General features: G+C 36.8%; 2 protein-coding genes across 2 annotated transcripts in view; one reads left to right on the top strand and one right to left on the bottom strand.

The window, feature by feature from the left end:
• The window catches only part of LOC134659230 (probable nuclear hormone receptor HR3), a 200,875-nt gene extending 192,887 nt beyond the window's left edge, over positions 1-7,988 (bottom strand). The window contains exon 1 of the mRNA XM_063514864.1: positions 7,647-7,988. Coding sequence (XP_063370934.1) covers positions 7,647-7,665 — 19 coding nt within the window. The 5' untranslated portion in view covers positions 7,666-7,988. The remainder of the gene's footprint in view (positions 1-7,646) is intronic.
• The window catches only part of LOC134659242 (androgen-dependent TFPI-regulating protein-like), a 317,918-nt gene that overhangs the window by 218,942 nt on the left and 71,313 nt on the right, over positions 1-27,663 (top strand). The window lies entirely within an intron of this gene.

The following is a 27,663-nucleotide window of genomic DNA, read 5'->3' as shown; positions in this document are numbered from 1 at the left end:
ACGTATACAAATGAATTTTAAATATGTAGGCCACTTTTGGGAGGTAAAAGAGCAAATTAAAAAATAAAGTTTTTCAAACTAAGATATCGTGTTACATATCAAATGAAAGAGCTCATTTTGAGAAAAGTTTGTAAATGTCTGTACCTAAAAGTGTTTCAAAATAAAGTTTATTAATTTAATTATTAATTAAACTTTGGAATGATCATTTTAAGATAAATAGTTTAGCAGTTATTCAAGAAAATAGGCAAAAAATGACCCTTTCCCCCCCTTATCTCTGAAACTAGGTACTGGGTCTAAAATATTGAAAAAAATACACTAAATAGTTCTTAACCTATAGATGACAGGAAAACTTATTAGAAATGTGCAGTCAAGCGTGAGTCGGACTTAAGTACTAGTTTTTGATCCGACCCCTACGGGTTTTTTAAAGACATTTTACTCACTTTTCAATAAGTTGAAATTTGGCACACATATGTAAGTTTGTGATCCAAAGACGGACATGTAACGTACACAAATGAATTTTAAATATGGAGGCCACTTTTTGGGGGTAAAAGAGCAAATAAAAAAATAAAGTTATTCAAAATATATCGTGTGTGTATCAAATGAAAGAGCTCATTTTGAGAATCTCAAATATATTTTTTTTATAATTTTAAGATAAATAGTTTAGCGGTTATTCAAGAAAATAGGCAAAAAATTACCATTCCTCCCCTTTATCTCTGAAAGTACTGGACTAAAATTTTGAAAAAATTACACTAAATAGTTCTTTACCTATAGATGACAGGAAAACCTATTAGAAATGTGCAGTCGAGCGTGAGTCGGACTTAAGTACTTAGATTTTGATCCGACCCCTACGGGGTTTTTAAAGACATTTTACTCACTTTTAATGAAGTTAAAATTTGGCACACATACCTATGTAAGTTTGTGACCCAAAGACGGACATATATGTAACGTAAACAAATGAATTTTAAATATGTAGGCCACTTTTGGGAGGTAAAAGAGCAAATTAAAAAATAAAGTTTTTCAAACTAAGATATCGTGTTACATATCAAATGAAAGAGCTCATTTTGAGAAAAGTTTGTAAATTTCTGTACCTAAAAGTGTTTCAAAATAAAGTTTATTAATTTAATTATTAATTAAACTTTGGAATGATCATTTTAAGATAAATAGTTTAGCAGTTATTCAAGAAAATAGGCAAAAAATGACCCTTTCCCCCCCTTATCTCTGAAACTAGGTACTGGGTCTACAATATTGAAAAAATACACTAAATAGTTCTTTACCTATAAATGACAGGAAAACCTATTAGAAATATGCAGTCAAGCGTGAGTCGGACTTAAGTACTTAGTTTTTGATCCGGCCCCTACGGGTTTTTTAAAGACATTTTACTGACTTTTCATTAAACAAAACATATTGTTAAAAATTGTGTAATGCGACTCGCACTTGGCCGGTTTTTAGGGTTCCGTAACCAAATGGCAAAAAACGGAACCCTTATAGATTCGTCATGTCTGTCTGTCTGTCTGTCCGTCTGTCTGTCCGTCCGTATGTCACAGCCACTTTTCTCCGAAACTATAAGAACTATACTGTTGAAACTTGGTAAGTAGATGTATTCTGTGAACCGCATTAAGATTTTCACACAAAAATAGAAAAAACACAATAAATTTTTGGGGTTCCCTACTTCGAACTGAAACTCAAAAATTTTTTTTTTCATCAAACCCATACGTGTGGGGTATCTATGGATAGGTCTTCAAAAATGATATTGAGGTTTCTAATATCATTTTTTTCTAAACCGAATAGTTTGCGCGAGAGACACTTCCAAAGTGGTAAAATGTGTGTCCCCCCCCCCCCCCTAACTTCTAAAATAAGAGAATGATAAAACTAAAAAAAATATATGATGTACATTACCATGTAAACTTCAACCGAAAATTGGTTTGAACGAGATCTAGCAAGTAGTTTTTTTTAATACGTCATAAATCGCCTAAATACGGAACCCTTCATGGGCGAGTCCGGCTCGCACTTGGCCGCTTTTTTTTAATTATAATAAAAATAATTTTCAAAACATACCAAGTTTGGGCTTCTCCAGATACAATACCGTTCAATATTTTTTTGTAAAATATACCTCAAATTATACCTAATATCCTACGAGGATATTAGGTATCTAACACTAAGAAAGCAATTTTGAAAATAATTACATGAAGTACTTTTTTTTAATTTTTCAATTTTACAAAGTGTGATCTATGAATTTCTCAATTAAATATTTAAATAGAAAGCATAAAATTAATATAAGTATAACGGTTTTCCAGAAAGTCGCTTATATCTATAATTCGTAGTAAAAATTATTTATGTAAGAATTAACTGAAAAATCTCACCTTTAAATATTAAAAATTGTAAATTTAACAAATATTTTTCATTCAACAAAAATAATACTTTAAACAAGTGGAATCATATAGGACATATATGTAGGTAAACAAACCAAAAATATACAGCTAAGATACGCGACCCGGCCACCGCGCCCCGCGCCCCACGGCCGGATGGTCAGCGACACCTTCTAGTAACTCGTGAGGCCCTGGTACTTGCTCTTAGTTAAATTACAATTTTGGATAGTTTTTTTTTTCTCGATTTTGGCCACAGTAGCCTATGGAGACTAACAAGCAACGCTAAGCGGTGTTCGTAGTCTATGGATCTTGCTATATTACGGGTGTCACATGCGCGTTTCTGACTTCTGAAGGAATTTTATTGTTTCTACTATAGAACCTAATGAATATTTTGTAAATTAGCAGCAATGCACTTAGTACTCATCAATCAATTAAAATTAGGTTGGCAACAATGTATTTAATACAATATTTTTTAAGTGGTGATTACACGAAGTATCGTAAAAGTACCAAAAAGATACTGCGTGTATGCACAAATACTTTTTTGGGGAATAGACTAAAGACTTGTCTTGACAACTATAACATAGGGGTTTAAAGGTGTGTGTATGAGATGACCTTTTAAATGACAAATAAAGGTACGGGAGTAGAAAAAATTAAAACAAATATACTAAATGTAAATATTTTCAAAATTGCTTTATTAGAATTAGATATGAGGATATTAGGTATAATTTGAGGTATATTTAACAAAAAAATTTTTAACGGTATTGTATCTGGAGAAACCCAAACTTGGTATGTTTTAAAAAATATTTTTATTATAATTAAAAAAAAAAATTACTCAAATGTAGTGATGTGATATATTTTTGGAATCGTCTTAGAAAGCCCTTTCGTTTAATACTACACACGATAGGTTTCTAAACAATTTTTTTTAATTTCATACAAAAAAAGATGACGTCATAACTCCTCTCGTTTTTTTATTTGTTGGTGCTTCGGGTCAAATTGTTTCAAATGTCCTAAAGATCAATCGTACCGATTTTGATACCTTTAACACCATTTACAGCGTTTTTTGGCGAACCGCTATCGCTATAACAACAGCAAGAGCAGAACACGTGTGAAGGGATCCATGTCTGCAACTGGTAGTCGAATTTTATTCTTTACTATGCAGCGTGGCATCGCACGCGGCGCCGCACGCCGCTTGGCGGCACCGCGCGCGGCGAAACTCACCGCTTTGCGGCACCGCGCGCGGCGACGCGCACCGCTTTGCGGCGCCGCGGCGCGGCACCGCAAAATTTTGCGTTGCGGCGGGCGTCGCCGCAGAGCGGTTTGCGGCGCCGCAGATTTCTGCGGTGCCGCGCCGCGCGGCGGCGGCGGCGCCGCACCGCGCACATGTGGCCGGGCCCTTCGTCGCTGCGCGCGCGCATCATCGCAGCCAGCGCAAGATCCCCGATGATTCGCTTTAACGGGCCAGGGATCTGACAGTTGACAGGTGTCAAATATCTAATCGTTTGACAGTTCTAAAATACTTTTTTTCCTGCAAACGCTACCTGCTACAATTTTTTAATTTAAAGGAAATATGTAGGTCAAAAAATGTAGCTGATAAGTGATATGACTTTTTAGTCAAATGCCCTATCCATTTGCACCTTGTCTATTATTATTATTATTATTGCAAGCCTATTGTGTCCCACTGCTGGGCAAAGGCCTCCCCCTCCCCCCCCCTTCCCTTGTCTATCTTTTAAATTTAAAATGACCTAAGGTCATGGCGCATTCGCACTTCCGTATTAATTTAGTATACTCAGCTGCAGAAGTTTCTAAGCGGGCCAGGTGTTCAAAATGATCTTGACGCAACTTTATTGTTAAAGAAAGAGCGTGTCAATGTCAAGGTAATTTTGAACATCTCGCCCGCTAGCAACTTCTGCTGCTGACTGTATGAGAATGCGACCGCTTATTTCAGTTAAGTTCTGTTTTTTCTTTCTCATCACTTAAAATAATTTAAGTAAGTTTTTTTTATATATATTAGACTAACGGCCCGCCCCGGCTTTGCACGGGATAACAATTATGCACAAACCTTCCTCAAGAATCACTCTATTGATAGGTGAAAACCGCATGAAATTCCGTTCAGTAGTTTTTGAGTTTATCGCGAACATACAGACACACAAACAGACGTGGCGGGGGATTTTGTTTTATAAGGTGTAGTGATAATTTAAGTTTAGTAGGTATAACCTTCGTTATTATCACCTCATCTAGGCGATTCGGCTTCCCTATCAAAACGGAATTACAACATAATAATATAATAATTATTTGAAATATACATGTTAGCAATTGTCACGTATGACGCACGAGACCAGGCATTTCTGCAACATGATATTTGTTTTGTTTACAAACCTTTATGTTTCAGAGGTCATTGACATTTCGAGATTGAAACTTAGCGTAGGCTCACAAGAAGCTACTGGTGGCTACCGGGGCCCGTTCCTCAAAAGTTTGTAACTTGTAATACAAGTTGTCACTTTTTGTCAGCTTTTGTTAGAAAGGGGCTTCCACTTGTATTACAAGTTACAAGCTTTTGAGAAACGGGCCCCTGGTATTACTTGCAGATGTCGCTTAAAGTGTTAGATCGGATTTTTTTTATTTAACCGCGATTACAATTTGTGGGCAGTTTTCAAAAAGTTTAAAAATTTCTCGAAATCTACTAAATCAAATAGTGATTTTTTAAATTTTGTTCTCAATAGAAAATCGTAGGAAGCTTCCCAGATGTTTTTATATGGAAAATATCGCAATGTTGAGCGTTTTCCAGCGACCATTGTGGCCGTAAAAATATGGGAGACATATTCTAGAATTTATTAGTTTTTTATTCAGAGTATTCAGACTCTCACATGTGTAATGAAATATAATATTTCTTGAAAATAAATTGTAGGTATGAATTTTCTTCTGAATATTTAGTATGTATAATAAATCGGAAGGTTCTAAATATGTACTAAAATTTTACAAGTTTAAGTTTTACATACATATGTATATGTACCTATATTTACATTTTCTCCTTATGCATTTTTCCTGTTTAGAAAACTTTTCGGTTTGTTTTTATTTCCTGCTATCCTAAGGTTGTCTGGAAGAGATCGCTTTCTGCGATAAGACCGCCTGTTGCTACCTTTATCTACATTGTAAATCTTTGAATTGTTTTATTTTGTGGTGCAATAAATTTACTTACGCTTATTATCACCCCTAAAAAACTTTCTTTTATGTACTGTATTTTTTTTACCAATTAAACTAAGTATTTAAATTATATAATAAAACATTCAAAAAGCATCAAACCTAAAAAGTTGTGATTTGGCATGTAAAATCTGATAAGCTATCTTTTTCGATAACATTTAGGAAACCCAAATATAAAGGACATGTCTTGTAATTAATTTCATAATTAAGAACACCGAAAGAATCCCAATGTCATATTAAATTAGGTAATCAGAATAGGGTTTTTCCTAAAGATAACTAAATTGTTTTATAGCGATCACAAAATCAAACTTACGAAAATACCCTGAAAAATTAAAAATCCGTAAGTATATTAGTAATAAATTAAGGGTGATTTTCTGTAATTATTTTTTTGTAATTACATAGTGAGTTTTTTTTTATAGCGACTATTTTTACGGTTCATAAGGAGTAGCTGATTTGACTGACCCTATTAAAACGCAGTGACCCGAATCTTGACTTCTTGAGTGACCTTGACTCCCATATAAGTCCCATACCATAAGGGCTTATTAAGACTGCGAGAACTCGCATGCGTGTTTCATTACATTGCGGGTTTGATTAGTCGGTTGAATTGGGCGTAACAAAACAGTCCGCAATATAAAGCTGGTCAAGCAGATCTTGTCAGTAGAAACAGGCGGCAAATTTGAAAAAAAGAAGAGATATCGTCCCATAGAAAATTTGAATTTCGCGCCTTTTTTACTGACAGGATTTGCTTGACCAGCTATAACTAAAATTGCATGCGAGTTCGCGCGCCGTCTAAATCAGCCCTAAATATCTACCATGGGACTTCAGGATCAGGACAGGAGGAAGGAAAGACAGCAAGTGTGGCAAGCACTCATACGGGCACGCCTGATGGGAAGCGGTAATCGTAGCCTATAGACTCTTGCTATTTGAGATGTCCCACGAGCAAATGCAGAGTTACAACTCTTTCTAGGTCAAGGTACGGTCAGCAACAGAAGTTGCTAAGCGGGCGAGTAGTTCAAAATTATAGCGACATTATTGTTAAGAGAATAAGAGCATGAACATTTTGAACACTTCGCCCGCTTATTAGCCACTTCTGCTGCTGACTGTACAAGGATTCAGCGTTGACAGGTTGAGCACACTGTTTGCTCAAGACTCGAGACTTGAGAGTTTGGTTAAGACTCGAGTCCTTTGAATCCTCAGCTTTAATAACCAACTGTGTTTTCTGACTCATATAATTAAGTCGAAATTCGAGTTCTTTTTAACTTGTTAGAGAGCCTTTTGTAGAGACATAAAACTGAAGTCTCTAAAAAGTTTAAAATGCATTGTCTTCATGGTACTTGATTCCAAAAAATATAAAAAAATACGGAGTTTTTAGGGAACAGATATTTAAAAAATCAACCATATGGAGAAAATAAGAAACTATAGTTACCATCCTTTCCGCAAAAATACTTTCTAACTACCTAAGTATGGATAAAAAAACTTAAAACAAATTGCTATTACGTACTCTCACAAACTTATTAAGATATCTTAATTAAGTTAAGCTTTTAATCGTAAATCGTTTTTTTATCGTAAGTCATCAATTAAATTTTAGTTAACGAGCTTTCTTGTCTTAATTTCAATTGCGTAAGTATATTAATATTATTTGGAGATAAAATAAGCTATAATATTGATTTTATTCTAAAACTTTCATGCTTCATGTAAGTTCAATGTATAATTATTATGTTTTTAATTTCTAGTGCAAGGTTATTGCCCTTACTGTATTTAAATTAAAATCAATAACAAACTTAATACTTATTAACGTGCTTGTCTCTATTAATTCTATTTATAATTACATGCATTATTTTATAAAATACTTAATGAGATATCAGTCATATTCATATAGATTTCATATTAAAATATTTTCTGCCGTAACTTGACATTGTAATTCGTTAATTCTTGCCAAATTACGCTAAATCTATCAGTACATTTAATTTACGACGGTTAAATTAATATTAAACTAGTTGGAAAACTTTAGAATTAAACTCTAAATTTTATCAATAAAACTTTGTACCTATTAAAAGTTACTAAACTAAAAAATAAACTCACCTCTAATCGTGCTCGGCATTTTGTATCCTGTCACAACACTATAACCAATTTAAAAAAGTTACAAACACAATCCGTCCACAAATTATCCGAACTCCGCCATGACACCATAGAGTATAGACACAACACTTTTCGCGCCAACGCAGACGTGCTGCAGTAGTGATGTAGCCAACGGTAGTGTTTTTTCGCCGGTAAGCGCGCGGTTAACTGTATTTTTTTCGTGTTGGTAACGGTGCGGCCGGTTTGATGGAGATGCGTGAGGTCCCGGGTTTGAGGCCGAAGTGGGACATAGGAGACCTTCAGACATACTAACTATATCCAAGTAGTGGGGTTATTTGTGTTGTATTCTGTACGACTGGTTGGATAGATGGCGCTGTCTTAAATTTGGACAGAACGAAAAATTATGTTTATTTACTTAAGTATTTAGTTTCACCTGTCCCGTTGTATGTCTGTCTGTTTGTCTGTAATCAAATCTTGCAAGTTAAATTTGACCCAGTTCCCGGTTTCCGATCAAAATTTTCAAATAGTGGGGTTATTTGTGTTGTATGTTGAATTCTGTACGACCGGTCGGATAGAAGGCGCTATCTTAAATTTGGACAGAACGAAAAATTATATTTACTTAAGTATTTAGTTTCACCTGTCCCGTTGTCTGTCTGTTTGTCTGTAATCAAATCTTGCCAGTTAAATTTGACTCACTTCCCGGTTTCCGATGAAAATTTGCATGATTATATATAAGGAACTCTGTGATAAAACAACGCAACCTAATTGTGTTCGGGGTTGTTAGAATTATCACGATGAATATTAGTTGCCTGTGGAAAGAAAAATACAGTCGGCGATAAAAGTTTTTTTTTACCAAAATTATTTTTTTATGGAATAAAAAAAAGTTTACAGATCAGCCGTAGCCGAATTTTGGGTTGAGATTGTTAACTTTTCAGTGAAGCCAGGGAATGGAATATCACATACAATATTACCATAATGTAGTTCCCAGTGTTCCCACTATGTTCTTATAAGGGAAATTCTGGCCTCCGATCGAATTGGATTATTACAGCATGCTAACTTCACTCGATAAGATTTTTTCCCTTTTTTTTTTGCGGTTTTTACGTTTCGGTTAGGATTTGCTACGATCGAGGTCTTTGTTGAGATTAAGTATATACTTAATTAATTTATTAATTATGTGTAACTAATATAATCTCCAGCATGATACACCATTGTCATCATACACCAAAACTAATCCATTCTAATAAAGAAAAATAAAAGGAAATAGGATTATACGCAATAAATGGGTTTAAAATTGGGGAAAGATGATATTGTTATCTTGCTTTGCATCTACAAAATTGGTACAGGAATAAAATATATTCATAGAATCAAACCTTCGGATGAAATATGCGCCAAGTCGCAATCGTCCATGGGTTACGGCGTTCGCTTACCAGCGGCGAGACGCTCGTGAAACTCGATTTCCATCGGTTTTGTATACAGGCTGCTTCCTGTAACAGGAGCAATAAATTAAACTAAAGGCTGTACTCCTCAAACTGACCAACATTTGTTCAGCAACTTTTAAAAATTATGAATTCTTTAGACTTCCTCTTTTTCATACAAAATAAATATTGCCTTCAATGTACGCTGACATCAGTGTGTTTGACGTTGCTTGTCACGCTCTCACATAACAAAATTTGCAATACATTGCGTCTTAGAATAAACTTTAAAGTGCAATAAAAATCAAAACATGAGTTATTATCAAAAGTTGCTGAACAAATGTTGGTCAGTTTGAGGAGTACAGCCTACAGTTTAAATTATTGCTCCTGTTACAGGAAGCACCCTGTATAAAGACATTTGTCACTTTATGTTACGAGTTATTTAACAACAAGGAAAAATTGGCTCCGGCTTGCCTTAAAGGGGCCCACTGATTGACAGTCCGCCGGACGGTATCGGCCTGTCAGTTAGAACAAAAATTTGACAGTTCCGAAACTTCCGAACAACTGACAGGCCGATATCGTCCGGCGGACTATTAATCAGTGGGCCCCTTTACATGTTTGCTGTGTGATACCTCCCTTGGTACGGCAAAAAAACATTTTTGCTGTGCGATGTAAAATTTTGTATACTTATAGTAAAATATAAAGTAGGTACTTAGGTAGATTCGATGAGGAACCTATATTTTGTCAAATTACTTTTTAATATACTTAGGTAAAAAAAATATTTCTTATAGGTTTATATTATTGTCTAGGAGTCTATATTTTCTATTGTCTAGGAGAGGACACTGACTTCTGTAACATAGGTCTTTACCTAGCTCAGAAGTCAGGGACTTCAAAACCCACTTAGTAACTTGTTTTTTGTCAATAAAAATATTTTATTTATTTATTTATTTATTTTTTTATTATTCTCTATAACAATTTTATGTATACTTTCTGTGTATAATGTATGTATGTGTGGACATGTATACTTTATTGCATATGGAAATAAAAACACGAAACACAGTTACAGAGTAAATTAAATACAACAAAGGCGAACTTATCCCTGTATGGGATCTCTTCCAGTTAACCTATATAATCATATAATAATGTCATTTTATAAAAATCTGTTTTTGTAATCCAAATCACAATCGCTTTTTATTCAGGATAGTCATGTTTTTTAAATGCACATGTATTTTACTTTCCTCGTATATAATCGAAATGAAAAGTAGAGTGTTTAACTCGGGCGAAAGGCTCCATTTTAGTCTCGGACTATACAGTGTGGTACAAGTATTTTTTGTATACATTTTTAATTTTTTAGTAGGTACAGTCGCCATCAGATATATCGGAGCGGTCAAGGCGCTCACAAATATCTGAACACGCCTATATTGTCAAGGCGTTAGTGTGCGTGTTCAGATATTGTGAACACCTTGGCCGCTCCGATATATCTGATGGCGACTGTACCACCCCCAAGAACAGTCAAAACTTCGAGAGTATTCATATTAAACGGAAACGCGCAAATTCAAGGAATTTTAGACAAAAAGAAAGAAAATGGCGTCTTTTGAAGAACCTCCGAAATTAAAAGTCATACATTTTATACAACGTCCATAATTTTTGTGAATCGAAATTAAGGAATTGTAAAGGCGCGTTCACATTATTGTAATACCGTTATTTTACAGTCGAGATATAGGTAACGTAAGATCGGGTACTGTATAATTAAATGATTGTATTATATTATATTTTATAAGTAAATATTAAATGTATAGTCACCAGCATAAATATATGACTGGGCAGGCGTGCAGCAGGGGGACAATATCGACTGCGGAGAAATTTAAACTAATCGAAATATCTTCCATGTTTTAAATTATAAACTAGAGCTAGAGTGCGATAACCACATAGCGAAAAACATGTTTTGGAAATTTGAAAATTAATTTAATTTAATTTATAAATATGACACTCTAGTTAATGTTTAAAACATTGAAGATATTTAGATTACAAGTTGTAATTTTCCCGCCGTCGAAATTGCCCCCCTGCACCTTACTGCTTTATTATAATTACCTACTAAGTGCCTAGTTAAAAAAAGTATCGACCATTTGCAGCACGCGACAATGTGACCCAGCCTTAACCAGCGTGTAAACAGGCCCTTATGAGTCACATTGGCATCCCAAGTAAACAAAACCACTGAGGTCGTTCAACCCAACGGTAACTGCAACCTGCTTCGACGGGTACTGTGACGTCACGTGGCGCTACTTGTTCAGCGCCATCTTACGGTCGGTAGTTAAACTAAATTAATGAAAGGTGACCTAATTGTATTGGTACTAGCATAGGTTAATCTGTGAAATTATATTTTTTCAATCACAAGAAAATATGTAATATTAGCTTAATGTTAAGTTTGTATGTATGTATTAAAGGTTTGTATAGATGGCACCAGCGTAGTTTTTTCCTGTCTCTAGTTTTGTCAAAGAGTGTCACAGAATAACAAAACTATGTTATTAAAGTTTGGCGGGCATGTCTTTACAAAACTCGAGTTCGTCTCATTTTGTAACTCTGGTTCTGGAATTTTAAGGACCCTTATGTACCTGTTACACAAAAAATTACAAACATTTAAATAAGACATAATATGACAATGGAAGCCATCTAGCGGCGAGTAGTAAGACTAAAATGAAGCGCAATAATTTTTTGCATTTGTTGGCATTGGCATTGGATGGCATTGGGTAATACGGATAAGTGATAGATTTTTGTTATAATATTCTTGTAGGTAGTTAAATTTACTTTTTAACAGTTAGTTTGATTTATATTGCAATTAGAAGAGCTATTGGCATTTTGTAATTTATATTTGTTAGCTAATTTGGATATAAGCGACATCTGTCGTTTATTAGTGGAACTTTAAGTTACCGACATCTATTGACTTAATTCCATACTACTAACCAGGGTTGTAAGCTAGCTCAGGTACGCTTCGTATAGGGCAAAATATTGCTACGCGTAGCTACAAGATGTCGCTACAAGTAGTAAACAAACCGTGAAATGTGATTGTGAATTCGCCATCATCCATTCATTCATTGTGATTGTGAGTCGGCGGTGTCTTGTTGTGAGAAAACTAAAATCAAAACGTTTTCTCTGACTCAATTACACGGTTTTTGTGAACAGAAAAACGATTATTTTGTGTATTGGTGGACTATTTACCTGATAATAGACAGTTGTGGCATTTCTTTGCATGTTTTGAGCCGATTATCTTGGATTTTAATAACGGTAAGTCTTTATACTCTTTACGCTCCTCTGTCGGTGTTGCATTGCACGGCAATTTCCAATTACTTAATAATCGTGGATGTAAACGCATATTAGGTACATTTATAGCTGGGTTCGAATGAAGAGTACTCGTTTTAACTGCGTAAAATACATAAATGTTTTTGCCTTGTCAAACCTAACCTACAATTTTTGGCCATCATCAAGCCATCATCAAATAGTTATTGACCTCTATGGCTTGTTTTTTGATTATTTTCGTTTATTATCTCATTGATACGTTTGTTTACGATGTGATTAACATTTCAAGATTATGTACAGTTGTATAGTGTGTAAATATATAAGAAGGTCGCTTTTAAATGTACCTAAATACGAATTGACGTACCTAAAGATCTAAGAAGTAGGTGTGGATGGTGTGATGGTGGGCAATCACTCTGTAGGTAAGTACCTACCTACTTGTAACATACTTATAATGGTAGGTACTTTAATTAACGATGAAAGAGTAGCTATTTCAGTACAAATCGAAATTACAGCAATCTGTCTCTTTCCACTTATTTATGTCCTGTTTCGGTTATAATTAAATCAGTTGTGCAAATATTGATCTAAATTTATGTATCATTTCATTCGGCGGTTATTACTGAATGGAGACAAAAATGTATGTAATTTAGGTACAGTCAGCTCCAGAGAAAAGGTACCCCTGCATAGAAGTCATGCAAAGGGTTCATCCACATATTACGTCACAGCAACAGTGGGAGAGGGAGTCATGCCAAGTGTGACAGTGCTGACAGTACGTACCTATTCCCGACCTATCTTTCCTATGAAAAATGTATGAAAAAGTGTGACAAGGACAGGGGGGGTCAAAAAATCGAAACTTTATGTGATGTAATGATTAAATTAAATGGACAACAGAATAACCGAGGTTCGAACCCACAATCTTTGACCACCACACACTTATAGGTATGAAAGATTATCTATTATCATTTAAAAGCCTAGGCCTAGGGTTACCAGATGACAGGAATTTTCCTAACATGTCAGGAATTTTGGCCTTTTGTCAGGAATGGGGCGGAACACGAAAATGTCAGGATTTTTTTGAATTGATAGACTTTATTATAAAGTACCTTTTTATTTACTTAAATTAATCAAAAACATAGTAAAAAAATAATAAATGAGATCCACTCAATTTATCAATAACTTCATAATTATTAATTAACAAATCTTTAATCAAGCATACATATACATGACGCGCCCGGCTCGGCTCAATCGGATGGCCATCGCTAACGGCTAGAGACCCCCCCCAAAATATGAATGTCAGGAAAAATATTCTGAAAGCAGGAATTTTGTCAGGAAATTCTAAATTTGTATCTGGTAACCCTACCTAGGCCTAGCCTAAATAATAATACGTCATAAGGAAGTGACGTAACATATAGCTATCTGTAAATAGGTAATGTAGGTAGGTACTTACTTATAATTCGGCTCGCCATCGGTCCACAGGAAATGTTCCAAATTTACGTTACTGTTTGTCTGAATTTGCCGATAATTAGGCAAATAACATACATATCCTTGCTAATTTTAATATCGGATGTAAATATAGTTTCTGATGGGCGCCATTCATTTATTACGTAAGACATTTTGTGCCAGCTTTTGACCCCCTCCCTTCCTATGTAATATAAAATAAGAAAACGCCAGAGGTCCATGTATTTATTACGTAAGAAATGTAAGAATGTAAAAATAATAATACTGTATGTTTGGTTTGTTTTTATTTTTCAAAGAAACGTTCTAAACGAGTGAACCGGATTTGAGCAATTGTGTCGTGGTTTTTTCAAATTTGTATGAAAATTCTAAGCAAAGTGAGAAATTACCCTTTTTCATTGGTTTCAAGTGTGATTTTAGACTACCTAAGTTAAATTTCATCTCGTTGATTGACCCTATGCCAAGTGCCTACCACCAGTTTGCCACCGACATAAACGCTATCGAGAACTTACTTCTATGCATCTCGCACGTACTCGCATATTAGTGCGAGCGAGATGTGAATGTAAATTACGTAGACGTTAGCGTATACGTCAGTTTTGACACTGTCAGTGTCTCATGATACAGTCAGCAGCAGAAGTTGCTAAGCGGGCGAGGTGTTCAAAATTACCTTGACGCGCTCTTATTCTCTTAACAATAAAGTCGCGTCAAGATCATTTTGAACACCTCGTCCGCTTAGCAACTATTGCTGCTGACTGTACGGGTACGCACAAAGGATACCAAAGTAATCCTAATGTATCCCATTCCTTGTTACATTTGTACTTAAAATCGTTTAAAATTCCCCATTAAGAGTGATCTCAGCTACAAAATGGACCAAATACAATGAGAGCAATAAAAGTGAGGCACTCTTAAGCCGAACGGAGGCTGGTACAGCTGTCCCGCTCTCGCGTGGGGGGAGGGTGCTGTCTCGTTCTCACATCTCATTGCCCTTAGACGTGTGACATCCCTGCGGGCTTAACTCTGCGGTTTAGGGTTGGCGATGATGAGTTATTTTTATTTGACATTTGTTAAAAAGAGTGATCAAATGATATTTAGGTTTATGGAGGATTCTTAACTATGAATACATATATTCTTTAGGATGATAAGGATTTTAACCAAAAAGTATAGTACGGGCTTTAAGCCCGTCACAGACGGAGCGATAATGTATAACGGCAGATACCGTAAGATACCGACAGATATCTTAGAATATCGCTAAGCACCATACACCCCAACGATACCAAAATATATATCGCTTCCTGTCTAGCACCTACATTGTGAGAGAGTCGAAATATACCAAAATGTATCGTAACATAACGAGCAGATGCTAAAGTTTAAATCACAGCTTCGTGTGTGGACTCTGTCAAACGTAAAAAAATTCGTAGAATGCCTTACGGTATCTGCGGATATATTATCGCTCAGTCTGTGACGGGCTTTAAATTAAACACGGACGTGTTTTTACGGTAAGCGATTATGAACTTTAAGGAAACGTGTAACGGCTTTGAATACGTGTCACATTCGTTTCGTACGTCATGTCACTGGTTAAATGGGAAAGCGTATTAACGTAACTAGCGACCCGCCCCGGCTTCGCACGGGTTAACAAATGATACATAAACCTTCCTCTTTAATCACTCTATCTATTTAAAAAAACCGCATCAAAATCCGTTGCGTAGTTTTAAAGATCTAAGCATACATAGGGACAGAGACAGCGGGAAGCGACTTTGTTTTCTCGTACTATGTATTGATGGTCAAGCAAATCTTGTCAGTAAAAAAAGGCGCGAAATTCTAATTTTCTATGGGACGATATCCCTTCGCGCCTACATTTTTCAAATTTTCCGCCTTTTTCTACTGACAAGATCTGCTTGACCCAGTATATAGCAAGTTTCATCAGTTACAAACGTATGTAAATATTACGCGGTAAATCGTATCAAATGTGATCGTATTAATCAGGTTCCACTATATCTATTCTGTGGTCCAGTTCCCGAAACTTTCAGTGGCAACCCTACGAGCCGGCTGCGCATAAAATCAATATTTATGGACGACGATACATTTCACCTCAGCCCCACCTAGACGGACAAACGTACATATAGCTAGCTATACAGCTATAGGCAATCCGAGGCCCGGGCATAGGCGGCCTTTAGAATAAGTAGCTTCTCTTTGTATTTACTACATTTGTAGCATAAATAAAAGCTTAGATTCAATGATAGATAGATAAACCATTTATTAGCTTGCCACAATACACACATTGACAGAAAAAACAGAAACGTAAAATCCTGAACAAGATGTATCAATAAATGTGCTGTGTGCGTTGTAACAAAACAAAAGGGAAATGAATTCATTCTTCATACTTATTAAAATGCGATCTCCCAAATTGAGGATGCTAAGTTGCTAACTCAGCATGGCATTTGTAATGACGAAGTGTGGTAATGTCATCGTTTTTTTTCCATTTCATTACTTATTTTAATACTTAATACTCAATGTTTTTATAGGGTCCGACTGAAAACCAGCGTTGCAGTAATTTTTACTGCAACATTATGCTGAATCGTGACTGTTTTTAGCACCACGCTGTATCACTATCACTACATAGTATAAAACAAAGTCGCTTCCCGCTGTCTGTCTGTCCTTATGTATGCTTAGATCTTTAAAACTACGCAACGGATTTTGATGCGGTTTTTTTTAATAGGTAGAGTGATTCAAGATGAAGGTTTATGTATAACTTGTTAACCCGTGCGAAGCCGGGGCGGGTCGCTAGTCAATTATACTTAGATTAATGATTGACCTTTAGGCTTTAATGTATGTATTTGGTGTTAAATTAAATGTATATCTCTCTCTCTCTCGCTCTCTCTCTCTCTCTCTCTCTCTCTCTAATGTCAAATTTCTATGACGTTTATAATGACAATCCATGCTTTGTTCTATTCAAATCGGTGCAAAGTTACCCTAGACAGACAGACTACAATGTTATGTAACAAATTTCCACCCTGTTACGAAATGACGGTTCTCATTTTCTGAAGTCGATTAAAAGCAATATGGGGCCTTGTCTATGAAAAGGGACCTTATTGTCGATGGCGCTTACGCCGCACAGCGTCCATTGTATTTATATCGGAGCATCGTTAATAATGGCGTAACCGCCATCGACAATAAGGTCCCTATTCATAGATAACGTCACATATGGCCGCATTAGCGCGCGTCGGGGCCAGGTAAGAACGGTGCATGCTAATCTTTGGGACCATTATTCTAAGTTGTCACATTTGAGGGAAGCAGGGTGACCATATTTTTTGATATTTGGTGGATAAATATCGAAAAAAGTATGGACTCATAAATTATAAACTGAAATAGATGTCATATACTAAAGCATTAGCATGAGCGGTTAAACAACTTTGTCCCCTTTTAAAACAAATAACCATTACCAAGTAAGAATCATAGACCATAGCATAATTAGACAAAGAAATTATTTGTGACGTTATCTATGAAAAGGGACCTTATCATCGATGGCGCTTACGCCATTATTAACGATGCTCCGATAATAAATACAACGCCACGCGACGCTGTGCGGCGTAAGCGCCATCGACAATAAGGTCCCTTTTCATAGATAATGCCCCATTTATTGGATCCCGAAATTCCCGAAGGATATGCACCCTACTGTGTGCAACGGCAGCTGCGCCCGTCTCCGGTTACTTTTAGAAAAAGTGGTGAAAAAAATACGGCTGCCCAAACACACGCAAATAAGTTTACCCACATTTTCTATAATTCTAATGCATTTTGTGCCACGGTGATGACAAATAGACTGCGTAAGCGGTTCCCGTAGTATACGGACGTTTGCAATTCCAACGGTTTATCGGTAGATCTTTTGAAAACGTATAAATGCACTCTTTTGGTGAAGTAGTCGCCATCCGCAAATAAGTTTACCCACGTTTTCTATAATTCTACGAGTGCATTTTGTGCCACGGTGATGACAAATAGACTGCGTAAGCGGTTCCCGTAGTATACGGACGCTTGCAACCCCAACGGTCGTTCCTTTCGGTAGATGGGCGTTTTTTTTTGTTGTCCCCTACACTTTTTTTTCAAATTTGGGATTTTTTATGTTATTTCTACTGAGAATCACGAGCTCTTTCTATCCTAATAGGAGAAAAAAAGTGTCACAAAATTTCCATACATTTTTCGATCTTTCCATTTCGCGACCGCCATACAAAGTCTATGAAAAATGGTGACGGAATGGAAATGGACCTTAGGACACTTTTTTTCTCCTATTAGGATAGAAAGAGCTCGTGATTCTGAGTAGAAATAACATAAAAAATCCCAAATTTGAAAAAACGACAAAAAAAAACGCACAGATCCTTTGAAAACGTACAAATGAACTCTTTTGGTGAAGCAGGTACAGTCCATCAGATATATCGGAGCGGCCAAGGTGCTCACAAATATCTGAACACGCCTCTATTGTCAAGGCGTTAGAGTGCTTGTTCAGATATTGTGAACACCTTGGCCGCTCCGATATATCTGATGGCGACTGTGCAGCATAAGTACTTGTACCAGGCGTGGCTCACTCCGCCGATTTCGTCGCTTTGCTACAAGTAGCTAAAAGTACATCCGTTCCGGCCCCAATTTTGGGGAAAGCCATAAGCCGCGCGTGGCGCTGTCGCCACCTAGCGGCCATATCTGTGCTGATCGTAATAGACGCGTTTTGTTAGAGAGTGAGTCTTCTGTACTTAGTACTATTATTTATTCTGTGCTTGTACAGTCTCTATCAGATTCATCAGATATATCGGAACGGCCAAGTTGCTTAAAATTATCTTAACATGAACTTTTGGTGTTATTCATAAACGGCTGCTTACTTAATCAGTTGATGATCGTCGATTGCCCCTTTCTGTCGTTATGTCATAGAGAGGGACAAACGACGATCATCAGTTGATTAACTTAGCTGACGTTTATGAATAAGGGGGTTTAACGTTTTGATAATAGAAGCTTTGTTTAGATATTTGTGAACACCTTGGCCGCTTCGGTATAACGCTTCGGTATTGGGGAGGTAGGGGTCGACAATCAGGACGATTTACAAGGGAGTGCCCGAGCCTCTCGCAGGGATGTTGCGAATATCCGCATCCGCATCTGCAACCGCGGAACTTCCGCATTATTTTCAACATCCGCATCCGCATAAAATCGATGCGGATTTAATGCGGATGCGGATGTGGAACAGCCGAACAGGTCGGTACAGGAACGTCTTAGCATCGGCGTAAGTGCTAGACTGCTAGGTAATTTAGTCATTAGCCAATAAACCTATTAGAAATTAGCAGTCAAGCGTGAGTCGGACTTAATGTACGGAACCCTTGGAACGCGAGTCCGACTCGCACTTGGCCGGTTTTTTGAAATAAAAATTACTAAAATGTAATATTTGACGTTTTTTATGTACATAAAGTAAGTACATAAGTACCTATCCGCGGATGTGAGCGTTTAAAAATCCGCATCCGCGTCCGCATCCGCGGATGTCAAAAAATCGGCATCCGCAACATCCCTGCTCTCGACTACCCAATGGTCCCCTACCTCCCCTACCTCGCGAAAACCTTTACATGGGTCTATTCTTTCTAAGGTAGTACTAGTTACTTTGAATGCTTAAAATAATCCATAACGATTAACGACCATCGGTTCTCTAATTAGTCTAATCACATAGGTATTGTATTATGCCAGTACCATACCAACACCAACAACAGTACCAACTTACATTTATTACCAACTTACATATACAGCTCGATGAAGCGCCACCTTCAAACAGAAACACATTAAAATGTACTAATAACTATTGGTTTCACATTTCTCCCGCCCGCAAAGAAATCTTTGCAAACTCTGATCTTCAGAAATAAAAGTTGCAAGTTCCAATTTATTGCCAATAAGAAAGCAATCTTATTATCACAACGATAAGGTATTTATTAAAACGGGGTAAACATTGAATTTAGAACATTTCCTCTTCTTCAAAATCCCACATATTACACAAAACCGTGCAAGGCGCAGTTGGAAATTCGAACACCGTTGAGCACCGAGCAACTCGGTGGAAATCCGTTAAGTCTGATGTTACCTTAAGATTGCCCTTTTTCTCATAATAATCCATTCCAATATAAACCTTACACGTTCAGTTTTAAAGTGCAAATTGCAAGTACAGATTTTTGTAAATTATGTCCATGTCAAATAATTTTAACCCTTAAAATAAACTAGCCATCGTTTTTACTTCCACATCAAAAAGTCGTATCTCTTTATGGGATTCGTACTAAGATACGTCCTTTCGATTGTATGTTTGTGAATTGCGCTCGTTTGATGGAAAACGTATGTAAGCGTAAGGTCATTGCTCCTTGTACGTGTCCATTTTTACTTGAGCTGCCTTGTGTCTATGCGGTTGAATTTTTCGGGCGTGAGCGGGGGGAAGCGGTGCAAAGGCGGGGCTCAGGGTAAGGTGGTTGCCTCGCTGGTTGACAGGTTGACATAGCTATTGCTTGTTTTGTTACTGCATGTAGGTTTGTTAATCAATAAGGTGTTTTTGAGCGGTAAGATGTCTTTGTGCGGTGACCTATCTAGTGTCTCATGAATAGTCATGAAAACTCGTATATTGCTTATAATACGTGGGCTTGGCTTGGTATTTGGCATGCATTTGACATTCCATCACATCCATCTCGCCTACCTACGGGGCCTTAAGCGGCGGACGGTATTACAACATTTACAACCTGATATTTAACATGTACCTATAAATAAAGAAGACTATGAAACGGCTAAGGTCATGCGGCCAATTCCGTCATAGGGACTATTCCGTACACGAGAGTATATTCTTTCTTTTTTGACTGTAGGAAAAAAGGCCATCTGCTTTTGGTTGCTGAAACAACGCTATCGCTGCTTTGTCGATGAAATTATCAATTGTGTATTTTCAAAATAACCCCGCCTTCGTAATTTACCCCAAATACCCCAATGCACTTTACTAAGTTTGTTACCATACAGAAAAGCTGTTAAAACAGCTTAAACCCCACAGGTGCTAATTGAAAAAAAAGTAAATATACCTAGAGCTCTCATAAGTTTAAACAATGCACTAAAATAAAAGTAAAATGTACTTAAAAATTTATTTAAAAAATGAACATAAGTATAAGTTTTTAATATGATTCTGGTTTTTAAGTTAAGTTTGCATAATGATTCATTACAACGACAATGAGGTATATTGGTCTGATATTAATACCTACCTATTTTGTTATTTTTCGAATCGTCAACGTCATACAATGATGAAAAGAGGTTTAAAAAATCTAAAAGCTTAAGGGCCACTTGCACCATTCACTAACCCGGGGTTAACCGGTTAAACCTGGAGTTACCATGGTTCCCAGTACAATTTGACACTGGGTTAACTGTTTAACCTTTAACCGCTTAATCCAGGGTTAGTGGGATGGAGCAAGTGGGCCTAAGTAGTAAAACCTTAAACCGAGTTTACTGAAATCAAAACCTTACTTGAATAGAAACGCGTCACTTTGTATAAAATATAAAATTGTCATACACTTGTGTGTAATAAAAAATCTTACATAGGAGTGGGAAGGGGTCAAACAAAACGGGCTAAAATCGTCTTACGTAATAAATTAATGGTGCCTTACTACTACAGTTAAGCCCAATTTCGATTTTTAATTATTTTGCGACAGGAATAGAATATGCTACCTTTATTTAATAGTGCGGGGAAAAATTTTTCGTCATGAACTATCGACACACTTCATTTCATTCATTATTCATTTATTTCGTTAATTTTCACTTTCTGAATAAAGTACGGCTACCATCAGTTTGGCACTGACATAAACGCTATCGAGAATGTAATTTACTTTCTATACATCTCGTTCGCACTAATATGCGAGTACAAGCGAGATGTATAGAAAGTAAATTACGTTCTCGATAGCGTTTATGTCAGTTTTGACACTGTCAGTGACTCATTCATGGTACGGGTTCAGAACCTGGAAGTATCTGATATTATATAGTTTTCGTTATATATATCCTTAATACATTTTTGCCAGATTTGTTGCTTTTTGCCTTATTAATTGACTAGGGTTCAGAGTTTTTTTTAATACTTAAATTGGAATTATTATCAAGCAATTATGGCCAAATATTTTTATGCTCAATGATAACAAACAAGCGTACTGCCCGTTTGATGGTAAGTGGTTACGTGGCCTTTGGACTAAATAATAGGTATCTCATGCATATACATAGTATAAAACAAGGCGCTTCCCGCTGTCTGTCTGTCTGTATGCTTAGATCTTTAAAACTACGCAACGGATTTTGATGCGGTTTTTCTTAATAGATAGAGTGATTCAAGAGGAAGGTTTATGTATAATTTGGGTTTATGCGTCGTTGGACTAAAAGTAAATATGGCGATGTATAAAAATGTCTACTTGCATAAGTTCGTGCGTATATAATTTCGACGAAGTATAAAAATGTGCATCTGTATATTCGACCAAATACAAATATGTTGCGGCACTAGACTAAAAGTAAATATGACGATGTATAAAAATGTCCACTTGCATAAGTTCGGGCGTATATAATTTTGACAAAGTATAAAAATGTGTATCTGTATATTAGACCAAATATAAATATGTTGCGACACTAAAAGTAAATATGGCAATGTATTTTAAAATTACTCTTTGTTATATTTATTGAATATTATTCGTTTTAATTTAAGAACTAGATGTTACGAGGGGATGAATTTGTTCCGTATATGTATTATTATAATCCTGGACCTATGTAAAGAAAGTAGTCATTTTAATATTCCGACTTGATAAGACTTAGACATTTGTATACTTTGAAAGTAGTCATTTTTATATTCCGACTTGATAAGACTTAGACATTTGTATACTTTGAAAGTAGTCATTTTTATATTCCGACTTGATAAGACTTAGACATTTGTATACTTTGAAAGTAGTCATTTTTATATTCCGACTTGATAAGACTTAAACATTTTGAAGTATTGGCTTTCTAATACTCGGACCAATTTTTATTTTATATCTAGACATTTTTATACATCGCCATATTTACTTTTAGTCCAACGACGCATAAACCATAATTTGTTAACCCGTGCGAAGCCGGGGAGGGTCGCTAGTATATTATATAATTTAAAAAGTGAAGTCAACTATTTTTTAAGTGTCTGGATTTCTCTGACTACCGCAAATAGGAATGTTTCCTTAGAATTTGCGTACAATCTTATTTCAATTGTACCTGTGTGACCTGTAAAATACTTTTTACCAATAAAGAAACTAAACTAAACTAAACGATAAAACTAGCTATTCTCTCTAGACGCATTACTTTCGCAATTATAGTCCTAAAACGACCTAACTGCATTAAAATATCAAGGCTACTTACGACTTTTTGCAATTTGACATTCGCATTGTTAAAACACGCATCTGTTGCGACAGTTCGAAAAAGGTCGTAAGTGACACAAAAATACAAGCCAATATGACCCCTCTATCAACTGTCGGAAAGCATTGTTAAAACCGGGCTTTATCTATCCATCGTTACTTAACTGGCCAGGTAGCCACGGAAAGAGACAACCTAACGCCACAACAAGCATTCACGCTGGACTGCAAAGAAACGCTCAATCGATACAATATAAACGGACAAACCGCCATTTTGACGAAAACCGCTCGACGTACGCGCTCATAGACAACACCGTTGGAAAGAACAGAAAAAAGTAGCCTAAAATAGTGTGCAATACGTCGGTATAAACTGTAATAACGGCCCGACGGTTGAACGTTTAGGTTTTAAACGTCGAACGCGGATCGTAATCTGCGATCAAAATGGCGGCCGTCTTACGAGCGAGAGAGTCCGATTCGAATTTGGAAAATTGGTGTTTTTTTTTTCTGTTGTAAAGAGAGCAGTATAGTATAAGGTTAGGCGGAGAACAGGAGGGGCGATCTGAGGCAAAGCGGTGTGAAGGGAAAAGTGTCGTGGACAGATGAGGCGCGCTGTCGCGGGATATGTCCGGCGATCCGCAGATGGGATACATGCGCAAGATAGATCCTTTGGAATTATTTTTATATCATAGTTGGCAAAGAAAACATAATGCAAATTATCCTTAGAAATGTCGAAGTCCTATATGTGACGTTCCACGGTAAAGGTACCTTATGGCCGCTGGCGCTTACGTCGCATAGCGCCGCAATAATATTGGAGCGGCGTTAATAATAGCGTAAGCGTCAACCGCCATAAGGTACCTTTACCCGTGGGACGTCACATATAACTAAAAGAAAAGAAACAAAAAGCAAACAGAGATAACAATTTAAATCAAATTTCTATTACTTACACCTTATGTGTATAATTGCATGAATTCTTTAGTAATTTAAATTGTATTTTTTTTCCTTATTTTCTCGTAATGTATGTTAATTATAAGATGTAAAAAAAAATCATGAAAAGATGTGTCCCGCCGAGTTTGTTGCCGGTCCCATATTGGGATACCCTCCTCCAATTAAGGGGGGGATTTAAATCTTCTCCGGGCAGAGGTGTAGGGTTGGAGCCGGTCTACCTAGCTTTATTTGACGTTCATAAGCGCATTGTAATTATGCCTACTTGAATAAACTATCTTTTATCTTATCTTATCAATGCTTCCGCGGGAACACAAAACAAACCTCGAACAACAATAGTTGGACCAGAACATAGGTCATTCTTTATGATCTTATCATTTTCATCCTGTAGGCATCCATACTTAGTGTAAGGCCTGAGTGGACGCTCTCAGCGGAGCGTTTGGCGGGGCGTGTTGCGTGGCAGCGTGGCGTCGGGCTCGCAAGTAATTTGAGCAGCGTGCACTAAGGCCGCTCCTATTACGGTTGCATTTGTTTAACATGCACGCCGCACGCCACGCCCCGCCCCGCTGCACGCCCAACTCGAGCGTCCACTCAGGCCTTACACTTAGTAAAAATCTTCAGTTGTGGTTTGGATAAGAGAAAAATAAACAAAAATAGGTACCTACCATACATTCCGTACCTTCGTGCAAGGCATTTCAGAAAAAAAGATAACGTAATAGGTTTTTAGTTTTTCTCCTATAAGGCCCACTTGCATCATATCCGTTAACCCAGTGTCAAATTGTACTGGTATCCATGGTAACTCCAGATTTAACCGGTTAGCCCCGGGTTAGTGGAATGGTGCAAGTGAGCCTTAGTGAGCCTTAGTAAAAGATCCTGAATCTTAAATGGGACGGGGCACTTTTTAGAACGGCAAGACAAACAAGCAACTAGCAACAGCATAGAAACATTCCTTTTTTGTTACCAAATGTGTAAGGAAATCTGGTAACAAAAAAGGAATGTTTCATACAAACTTTCTTGGACATTTTGGGAAATGTGGTGGAAATTGTTCAGCTTCATGTACTTTACCAGCATACCAATTTTTATAGAAATCTAAGATGTGATCAAAATGTACAATTTTTTTGAGAAATGTTCGTTTATGGTGTCGAGCTCGAGACATATCTCGTGACATATCCCCGTCCCAACAACCCCGCGCACACCGGCTACCTATCTTTCATTGCACGTACGCGCGCGGGGGGGCAACGCGGGAGGGGTCGCGCGGAGCCATCTTGCCAGCGGCCGCCGATCCGAGCGCGTCTCGCGACCCAGCGCTCATAATTCGCACTAATTACCCCCCAAAACCAGTGAAAAACATACAAAAACTAGTGTTTTATATTGTAAAAGTGTTGTGTTGTGCTCTCGGATTGTTCGTGTGAAAGGTGAGTGCTTTGTTGGACAGTTATCGTTCCCATCGATTCGACCGCGGGAGGGGAGACGCCGTCCTTTTATATCTTTTGTTGTTTTGTAACTAAATCAATAATTTTAGTTGCCGGACCGCTCTTAATTCGTGTTTCGTGACGGATACGATTTGATTCGAACGCTGAGCGAAGTTTTTAGCTGAAAAGTGGTGTGTTATTGATGTAAATAATGACATTCGTATTGAGATTGGTATGTTTTCGTTTTTCGTTATCTATAAATAGCTTGTTGAAGAATGCATTCATTAATGAAACGCATTGTTGAATTATTATCAACGCTACGCCTATCGTGACATATTATGATGTCGTAATCGTTATTCATATTATTATCGTTTGCTGTTAAGAGAGCCAATTCACCGAAAACCCGGTTTTAGAGTTAACGTTACTAAATATCAATAGAAAGTCAAAAGAGAATTTAATTTGTTATGGTTAAACGAGTAAAAATACTACTTAAACATTATTCAAATGTGTATGCATGTATGTATAACTAATATGTTGTCATAATTGTCACCTGTGGTGTGCCATTTAGCATAAATACACGCCTAAATACATAACTTGTTTCTAGACAAAGGAAACGTTACCTATACTTATCTACATCGGCAGTGCATGACCTTAAAAGCACGTTTTTATGCCGATTAAAACTCTATGTAGATAATACATAAACAATCAGTCATTCATATTGAAAGTTAAAGACCGATAAAGTGTTACATCACTAGTGATAAGACAACAAAGGCCGTTTAAAAACAAAAACAATTGAATATCGAACGGAACGATTCGAATTTAGAACGAGCGTCGTTTGTTCGTTTTGAAACCGCGCTATGGCGGATACAACACATTGAGCATAAAATAATTGCACTCGCACCGCGCCTTGGTCTTCGATATTACCCTGATACGTAGGAATAGCGATATGGCCGATAGGAAACCTCTCCAACAGCGATCATCTCGAATTTGTCGCGTAAACCCACAGACAAGGCGGGTCAGCTTTTTGTACACTGACAGCTTATGATCGTACATCGTACTTGTACTTGCTTGGGTGTGTGATCTTTTTAAATCGCTCGCGTGATTGTTTAATGCTGAATCACTGGTCATCACGCTTTTATAAAGGTATGTTGACTATGTTGTTCTTGGATCCGAATATTAATGATCTTAGATTAGTCATGAATCGGACATTGCCAAATAAATCCAACAGCAACATTGTTCACTTACCACCGGTGGATAAAGCTTCTTCCTTGACTCCTTGCAATAAGGTCGAATTTTCAGTAACAAAAGTGGACGATGGATTAGGGTGGCCACTGGCGAATTATCCTACCAGTCTACCACCTTTTAACCTTTTCGACGCCGTGTCAAACACAAAAGCTGTCACGCTGACGCCACGTCACCGAAGTGTCAAAACTCAAATTGAACTTTATGCATATGCACGTAGGTCTATGTTGCTCTGTGGTCTGTGACCGATTAATCGGTCTTTGGCGTTGAACCTACGGTGCGGATATATCGGTCATTCGCGTCCAAAGGGTTAATATTTAACAATTTTGACACATATCACTGAAATAACACGGGTCAAAGTTTATGGCATGGCATTCTAAAATAGTCATTTACGATACAAGTGCGGAAAAGAGGAAATTCGAAACGAGTGACGATAAATTAAAACCGAAGGGAGTGTTTTAAATCGACACGAGTTGCGAATTACCTATTCGCACGTGTATCGTACAACGTTTTACCCTTTAAACTTTTGACATACACACGAAAAGTGCAATTTTACGCACTAGTGCGGGAAAATAGGGCCATATGTACTGTAAAAAACATTTATCGAATATTTTTATACATTTCCATTTTTAGTTATAATCCTGTGTCGATAGATGGCAGTAAATTGACTGTGACTAAAAAAAATATGTACTATGAAAAATAACTCTCTATACACTATTCTCATTGCATTAAGTTATTACAGTTAATACCTAGCTTCAATATATATTTATTAAAAAAAAAACATTTATCGAATATTTTTATACATTTACAGTTTTAGTTTTAATCCTGTGTCGATAGATGGCAGTAAATTTACTGTAACTACAAAATGTACTATAGCTGGCCAAGCACATCT

The sequence above is a fragment of the Cydia amplana genome, chromosome 24, assembly GCF_948474715.1.
Source record: "Cydia amplana chromosome 24, ilCydAmpl1.1, whole genome shotgun sequence".
Classification (NCBI taxonomy): domain Eukaryota; kingdom Metazoa; phylum Arthropoda; class Insecta; order Lepidoptera; family Tortricidae; genus Cydia; species Cydia amplana.
The sequence above is the reverse complement of the archived record's forward strand: the minus strand, read 5'-3'. Positions and strand labels throughout refer to the sequence as shown.